Here is an 8,920-nt window from a genome sequence, read left to right on the forward strand (position 1 = left end):
ATTGTGAAAGAAAAGGACATTGCAAGAAAAGTGTATAATGAGTGTTTTATAGTTCATAAGAACCGCGAGGCAAAAAACGCAAAATCGTGTGTATATGGAGAGGTTTCCTAGATACAAAAATGCTAAAACTCATGTATAACACTCCTAATTGAGAAACAGAACAGCCCTAATAAATGCGTGTATTTTGATTGCTTTTCACATTCTTATCAAAACCCAAAATTGCATGGGAAAATAGATTTGTGGGAAAAAAAAGACTACCAGAAAAGTGTCTTTTGAGTGTTTTTCAGCGTGATAGAAAGTAAAGCACTAAAAAGGAGGGCAATCACATTACGTTGGAGAAAAACGAATTTTTACCAAGAACTTGCATTTATGTGTTTTTAAGCTCCTTATATACCAAAACACTAAAACGCATGCAAAACACTCTTTATGGTGAAACAGAATAACATTACCATAAACATGTATTTTGAGTGTTTTTGATCATGTTACCAATAAAAACGCTTAAATAAATGCAAAGAACACTATTTTTGGGAAACGAAAGGAGATTACGAGAAACGAGTATTATGAGTGTTTTTAAGTTCATTAATTACCAAAAAGCTAAAAGCCACAAATACCACTCTTTATTGAAAAACAATAAATAAATAAAAAATTAAATAAATACAATATTTTTTTTTCTTTCTTATTCATCTTCACAGGTACCGAAATGCCAAAATTCGGGCAAATTTTAGGAAATTATGTGAAATAAGAATATTATCAAAAAAGTTAAATTTAGCATTTTTTTTTTTTTTCGAACTGTTATGTACCAAACCACTAAAGTGCATGCAAAGCCACCTATATATGGAAATTAAATGTCTTTGCCAGAAAACGGTCATATGGGTGTTTTTCAGCATGTTAAGAACGAACACGATAAATAACATGGAAGTCAATCTATATGGGAATCCAAAACAAAATTACTAAAAATGTGTCTTTTCGGTGTTTTACGTAGAAAAACGCTAAAACGGATGTAAACCAACCAATATGAAGAAATAAAATAATATTACCAAAAAGGTATATTTCAAGTATTTATGAAATTGTTACCTACAAAAAACGCGAAAATGGATGGAAAGCACTCTATATTGGGAAGCAAAAGGACATTACGAGAAACGTGTATAATGAGTGTTTTATAGTTTCACAAGAACTACAAGGCAAAAAACGCAAAAACTCGTGTATATTGAGAAGTTTCTTACATTCCAAAATGCTGTAACTCTGGAACAACACTCTTAATTGAGAAACAGAACAATCTTACTAATTGCGTGTATTTTGAGTGCTTTTCACATCCTTAGTTACCAAAACCCCAAATTGCATGCGAATCCAGCTTTTTGTGGGAAAAAAATGACATTACCAGAAAAATGTCTTTTGAGTGTTTTTGAGCGTGTTAGGCAATAAAGCCCTAAAAAGCAGGGCAATCACATTACATTGGAATAAAACCAATTTTTAACAAGAACTTGCCTTTAAGTGTATTTTGAGCTCCTTATATACCAAAACACTAAAATGCATGCAAAATACACTTGATGGTGAAACAGAATAACATCACGAAAAACATGTATTTTGAGTGTTTTTGATCATGTTACCAATAAAAACGCTTAAATACATGCAAAAAACCGTATTTTTGGGAAATGAAAGGACATTACGAGAAACGTGTATTATGACTGTTTTTAAGTTCATCAAGTACGAAAAAGCTAAAAGCCATAAATTACACTCTTTATTGACAAAAAAGAAGTATATAAATAAAAAAAAAAAACATTTTTTTTCATTCTTATTCATATTCACAGGTAACGAGGTGCCAAAATTCGGGCAAAGTTCAGGAAATTATATGAAATAAGAACATTATCAAAAAAGTTAAATTTAGCTTTTTTTTTCGGACTGTTATGTACGAAACCCCTAAAGTGCATGCAAAGCCACCTATATGGGGAAATTAAACGTTTGCCAGAAAACTGTCTTATGAGTGTTTTTCAGCATGTTAGGAACCAACATGATAAAACCCAAGGAAGTCAATCTATATGGGAATCCAAAACAAAATTACTGAAAACGTGTCTTTTCGGTGTTTTACGTACAAAACGCTAAAACGGATGCAAATTAACCAAAATGAAGAAATAGAATAACATTACCAAAAAGGTATATTTTGAGTTTTTTTGAAATTGTTACCTACAAAAAACGCGAAAATGGATGGAAAGCACTCTATATTGGGAAGCAAAAGGCATCAAAAAGCATATTAGGCATCAAAACGATAAATAATATGAAAGTCACTCTATATGGATATCCAAAACAAAATTACTGGAAACGTGTCTTTTAAAAGATTTACGTAGAAAAACGCAAAAACGGAGGCAAACCAACCAATATGAATGAATAGAATAACATTACCAAAAAAGTATATTTTGTGTGTTTTTGAGCTTGTTACATAAAAAGAAACTCGAAAATGGATGCAAAGCACTCTATATAAGGAAAAAAAATGACAATGAGAAACGTGTAAAATGAGTGTTTTATAGTTCACCAGAATCACAAGTCAAAAAAACGCAAAAACTCGACTGTATGGAGAAGTTTCTAAGATACTAAAATACTGAAATCCATGAATAACACTCTTAATCAAGAAACAGAACAACCTTACTAAATGAGTGTATTTTGAGTGTTTTTTTACATTCTTAGTTACCAAAACCCCAAATTCCATGCGAAACTAGCTTTATGAGGGAAGAAAATGACATTACCAGAAAAGTGTCTTGGATTGTTTTTGAGCGTGTTAGGCAATAAAGCACTAAAAAGCAGGGCATTCACATTACATGGGAATAAAACCAACTTTTACGAAGAACTTGCCTTTTAGTGTTTTTGACACGTTTTGCTCTATTTCTCAATTAAGAGTGTTATTCATGAGTTTCAGCATTTACACGAGTTTTTGCGTTTTTTGCCTTGTGGATTTTTTTAACTATAAAACATTCATTATACATTTTTCTCGCAATGTTTTCTACGTAAAACACTGAGAAGACACTTTTTCAGTAATTTTCTTTTGGATTCCCACATAGAGTGAGTTCCTTATTATTTATCGTTTTGGTGCCTTCTTCTTCTTCCCAGCTTTTCCCTATTCGGGGTCGCCGTTGTGAATGAGCCTTCTCCACGTATTTCTATTGTTTGCCATCTCTGGATTTATATTCTTCTCCCCAAGATCTCCGTTTATGCAGTCAATCCATCTTCTTTTGGGCCGTCCTCTTCTTCTAACTCCCTCCACCTCCATTTCCATGATCTCCCTTCCTACGTGGTCTTCGCCAACTCTTCTTCTCAAATGTCCATACCACCTCAACCTTGACTCCTGGATCTTCTTGGAGACTTCAAGTACTTTCACCGTTCCTCTTATGTACCTATTCCTAATTCGGTCTGTTCTGTTGACTCCCACCATCCATCTCAACATCTTCATCTCCGCTACATCCATCTTCCTCTCTTCAATCTTCTTCAAAGGTGCTGCTTCTAGCCCATACATCAAAGCAGGTCTAACGACTGCTTTGTGGACTTTGCCCTTCACTCTTACTGGTACCCTTCTATCGCATATCACACCCGAAACTTGCCGCCAATTGTTCCAGCCACACTGAATCCGGAAGTTCACTTCTTTTTCCATTTCCCCTGTCTCGTCTACCATCGATCCCAAGTACTTAAATGTTTTCACTCTCTTCAACTTTTCACCATTCAGTCTAATTGTGGCCTGTTGATCGCCCCTTGTATCCGTCGTAAAATATTCAGTTTAGGACCTACTAATCCTCATTCCTCTGCTTTCCAAAGCAACTCTCCATTCTTCTAATTTTCTTTCCAGCTGTCCTCTCCTTTCGGTCACTAAGACAATGTCATCAGCATATAATACACACCAGGGTGGTTCCTCTCTGTCATTTTCCGTTATAACATCGAACACTATGTTGAATAATAGTGGGCTTAGTGCCGATCCTTGGTGTAAGCTGACTTTCACCTGAAAGCTATCCGTTGTGCCAACTGTACTCCGAACTCTAGTTGTAACATTCCTGTAGCATTCTTGGACAATTCTGACATACTTTTCTGGCACTCCTCTTTTTCTCGGGCCTCTCCATACTTCTTGCCGTGGGATCCTATCATACGCTTTCTCTAAGTCAATGAAAACCATATGTAGTACTTTCTGCTTTTCCCGATGTTTTTCCATATTCTGTCGAAGTGCGAAAATTCCGTCGACTGTCCCAAATCCCTTCATAAATCCTATCTGTTGCCGTCCGATACGCACCACTTGTCTCAGTCTACTGTCCAACAACTTTTTGTTATTCATCTTCATAGGTACCGAGATGCCAAAATTCTAGGAAAATTCAGGACTATTATATGTTAAAACAAAAATATAATAACACATTAGCTTTATCCCTCGATAGTTCTCACAGCTCTGGATGTCTCCCTTCTCCTTAAATATAGGTATCAGGGTACTTTTTCTCCACTTTTCTGGTATAACTTCCTTCTCCGTTATTTTTCTGATCAGTTGGTGCAACATGTCCACTCCTTCTCCTTCCAAGACTTTCCACACTTCTACTGGTATTCCGTCGGGCCCTGTTGCTTTGCCATTTTTTCATTTTCTTCAGTGCTCCTTCAGCCTCTTGTCTTGTCACTTCCCCTACTAATTGTTCATTCGGTTCTCCATCATCTCTAATGAATCTCTCATTTTCTACATTTAGCAACTTCTCAAAATATTCTTTCCACCTTATTAGAATATCACTTTCCTTTTGTATCACAATCCCCACTTCATCCTTGACCTGTCTAACATGCGTAATGTCCTTTGTGCTCTTGTTTCTCATCTTGGCCAACTTAAATACTCTCCGTTGTCCTTCCTCGGTATCCAACTCTTCATAAAGGTTGTCATACCCATCCGACTTAGTAATTGCTACAGTTCTTTTCGCTTCCTTACTGCACATTTTGTAATACTCCTTATCTATATCTAGCCTTGTTGTTTCCCATCTTTCCTTTGCCATCTTCTTTGCTTGTATTTTCTGCTGCACCTCTTCATTAAACCACCATGTCTCTTTATTTTCCCATATCTTGCCAATACTTTCACCGAGCACTTCTTTTCCAACTCTCAAGATGGTTTCACTCACTCTATTCCACCATCCGTTTACCTCTTCTATTTCAATGTCCAGATCACTTAGCAATCTATCTTTAAAGGTATGTTTAAGATCTTGGTCTTTCAGTTTGAACCACTTAATCCTTCTCTCCGTCGTTACTTTCCCTTTCTGTCTGCGTGTAACAGTTATGGAGAGGTCCATGACAACCAGACGGTGTTGTGCCGTCACGTGGTCACCAAGTATGACCTTGTGCCTAACATGCCTAACATGCTGAAAAACACTCAAAAGACAGATTTCTGGTAACGTCTTTGATTTCCTCATATGGGAGGCTTTGCATGTCTTTTCAGTGTTTTTGAGCGTGTTACGCAATAAAGCACTAAAAGCCAGGGCAATCACATTACATGGGAATAAAACCAAATTTTACCAAGAACTGGCCTTTAAATATTTTTGAGCTCCTTACATACCAAAACGCTAAAACGCATGCAAAATACATTTTATGGAGAAACAGAATAACATTACCAAATATTGTATGTATTTTGAGTGTTTTTGATCATGTTATCTATAAAAACGCTTAAATACATGCAAAGAACCTTATGTTTGGGAAACGAAAGAACATTACGAGAAACGTGTATCATGAGTGATATTTAAGTTTCTTCGGTACCAAAAAAGCTAAGGCCAACAAATAACACTCTTTAGAAAAAATAAATAAATAAATAAAAAAAAAATGGACATTTTTTGTTTTGTTTTTTCATCTTTATAGGTACCGAATTGCCAATATTCTGCCAAAATTCAGGGAATTTATGTGAAAAAAAGAACATTATCATGAAAGTTAATTATAGCTTTTTTTTTCTAATTGTTATGTACCAAAACTTAAAGTGCATGCAAAGCCACCTATATAGGTTAAACGACTTTACCAGAAACCTGTCTTTTCAATGTTTTTCAGCATGTTAGGCACCAATACGATAAATAATATGAAAATCAGTCAATATGTGAATCCAAAACAAAATTACTGAAAACGTGTCTTTTCAGTGTTTTACGTAGAAAAACGCGAAAGCGGATACAAACCATCCTATATGAAGAAATAGAATAACATTACCAAAAAGATATATTTTGAGTGTTTTTGAACTTGTTACCTACAAAAAATGCAAAAATGGATATAAAGCACTCTATATTAGGAAACAAAACGACATTACGAGAAACGTGTATAATGAGTGTTTTATAGTTTTAAAAGAACCACAAGGCAATAAACGTAAAAACTCGTGTATATAGAGAAATTTTTACATACCAAAATGATGAAATGCATGAATAACACTTTTAATCGATAAACAGAACTACCTTACCAAATTGTGTATTTTAAATGTTTTTCACATTCTTAGATACAAAAATGCCAAATTACATGCGAAACTAGCTTCATTTGGAAAAAAAAAATGACATTACCAGAAAAGTGTCTTTTGAGTGTTTTTGAGCGTGATATGCAACAAAGCACTAAAAAGCAGAACGATCACATTACATGAGAATAAAACCAATTTGTACGAAGAATTTGCCTTTAAGTGTTTTTTAACCCCTTATATATCAAACCGCTAAAACGCATGAAAAACAAACTTTATGGAGAAACAGAATAACATTACCAAAAACATGTATTTTGAGTGTTTTTGATCATGTTATCTATAAAAACGCTTAAGTACATGCAAAGAATATTATGTTTGGGAAACAAAAGGACATTACGAGAAACGTGTATTATGAGTGTTTTATAAGTTTCTTAAGTAAAAAAAAGCTAAAACTCACAAATAACACTCTTTATTTAGAAAATAAAAAATAAAAAAAATAAAATAAATAGGATTTTTTTTTTTTCTAGTTATTCATCTTCATAGGTACCGAGATGCCAAAATTCTGGAAAAATTCAGGGCAATTATATGATAAAAGAATATTATCAAAAAATTAATTTAAGCTTTTTTTTTTCGGACTGTTATGTACCAAACCCTAAAGTGCATGCAAAGCCTCCAATATGAGGAAATTAAACGAACTTACCAGAAATCTTTGTTTTCTGTGTTTTTTAGCATGTTAGGCACCAAAAGGATAAATAATAAGGATCTCACTCTATATGGGAATCCTAAACAAATTTACTAAAAACGTGTCTTCTCAGTGTTTTACGTACAAAAACGTTAAAACGGATGCAAACTAACCAAAACCTTGCACAAACAAACCAAAACCTTGGTAATGCAAACATTACCAAAACCTTGTATTTTGAGTGTTTTTGATCACATCTATAAAAACGCTTAATTACATGCAAAGAATCTTATATTTGGGAAACGAAAGGACATTACGAGAAACGTGTATTATGAGTGTTTTTAATAACCTTAAGTACCAAAAAAGTAAATCCCACAAATAACACTCTTTATTGAGAATAAATAAATAAATAAATGAATAAAAAAAAATAGGATTTTTAAGTTTTTTTTTATTTATCTTCATAGGTACCAAAATGCCAAAATTCTGGGAAAATTCAGGGCAATTATATGATAAAAGAATATTACCGAAAAAGTTAATTTTAGCTTTTTTATATACCAAACCCTAAAGCGCATGCAAACCCTACTATATAAGGAAATTAAACCACCTGATCAGAAATTTCTCTTTTGAGTGGTGTTCAGCATGTTAGGCACCAAAACAATAAATAATAAGGAACTCACTCTATATGGGAATTCAAAACAAAATTACTGAAAACGTGTCTTCTCAGTGTTTTACGTAGAAACACGCTAACACGGATGCAAACAAACCAATATAAAGAAATAGAAAAACATTACCAAAAAGGTATATTTTGAGTGTTTTTGGTATGTAAGGAGTTAAAAAAAAACTTAAAGGCAAGTTCTTCGTAAAAGTTGGTTTTATACCCAAGGTATGTGATTTTTCTGCTTTTTAGTGCTTTGTTGCATATCACGCTCAAAAACACTTAAAAGACATTTTTCTGGTAATGTCATTTAAGCGTTTTTATTGGAAATATGATAAAAAACACTCAAAATACATGTTTTTGGTAATGTTATTCTGTTTCACCATAAAGTGTATTTTGCATACGTTTTAGTGTTTTGGTATATAAGGAGCTCAAAAACACTTAAAGGCAAGTTCTTATTAAAAATTTGTTTTATTCCAATGTAATGTGATTGCCCTGCTTTTCAGTGTTTCTTTGCCTAACACGCTCAAAAACACTGAAAGGCATTTTTCTGGTAATGTCATTTATTTCCCACATAAAGCTGGTTTCGCATGCAATTTGGGGTTTTGAAAACTAAGAATGTAAAAATACTTAAAATACGCACATTTAATAAGATTGTTCTGTTTCTCAATTAAGAGTGTTGTTCATGAGTTTCAGCATTTTGGTATCTATGAAACTTCTTCATATACACTAGGTTTTGCATTTTTTGCCTTATGGTTCTTTTGAACTATAAAACACTCATTATACACTTTTCATGCAATGTCCTTTTCTTTCCCATTATAGAGTGCTTTGCATCAATTTTCGTGTATTTTATAGGTAAAAAGCTCAAAAACACTCAAAATATACCTTTTTGGTAATGTTTTTCTATTTCTTTATATTGGTTTGTTTGCATCCGTGTTAACGTTTTTCTACGTAAAACACTGAGAAGACACGTTTTCAGTAATTTTGTTTTGAATTCCCATATAGAGTGAGTTCTTTATTATTTTTTGTTTTGGTGCCTAACATGCTGAACAACACTCAAAAGAGAGATTTCTGATCAGGTGGTTTAATTTCCTTATATAGGAGGCTTTGCATGCACTTTAGGGTTTGGTATATAAAAAAGCTAAAATTAACTTTTTTGGTAATATTCTTTTAT

The 8,920-nt window shown here is 33.4% G+C and overlaps 2 protein-coding genes across 2 annotated transcripts; both read right to left on the bottom strand.

Annotated features, from left to right (window-relative positions):
- Positions 1-3,106: 3,106 nt before the first annotated feature.
- LOC135096974 (uncharacterized) lies at positions 3,107-3,658 on the bottom strand. Its single transcript, XM_063998737.1, has one exon. The coding sequence runs from the start codon at positions 3,656-3,658 to the stop codon at positions 3,107-3,109; it is 552 nt and encodes a 183-aa protein (XP_063854807.1).
- A 775-nt stretch (positions 3,659-4,433) lies between these two features.
- On the bottom strand, positions 4,434-5,285 carry LOC135096975 (uncharacterized). Its single transcript, XM_063998738.1, has one exon. The coding sequence runs from the start codon at positions 5,283-5,285 to the stop codon at positions 4,434-4,436; it is 852 nt and encodes a 283-aa protein (XP_063854808.1).
- Positions 5,286-8,920: the final 3,635 nt, after the last annotated feature.

This window comes from Scylla paramamosain, unplaced genomic scaffold (assembly GCF_035594125.1).
Source record: "Scylla paramamosain isolate STU-SP2022 unplaced genomic scaffold, ASM3559412v1 Contig10, whole genome shotgun sequence".
In the NCBI taxonomy this organism is placed as follows: Eukaryota; Metazoa; Arthropoda; class Malacostraca; order Decapoda; family Portunidae; genus Scylla; species Scylla paramamosain.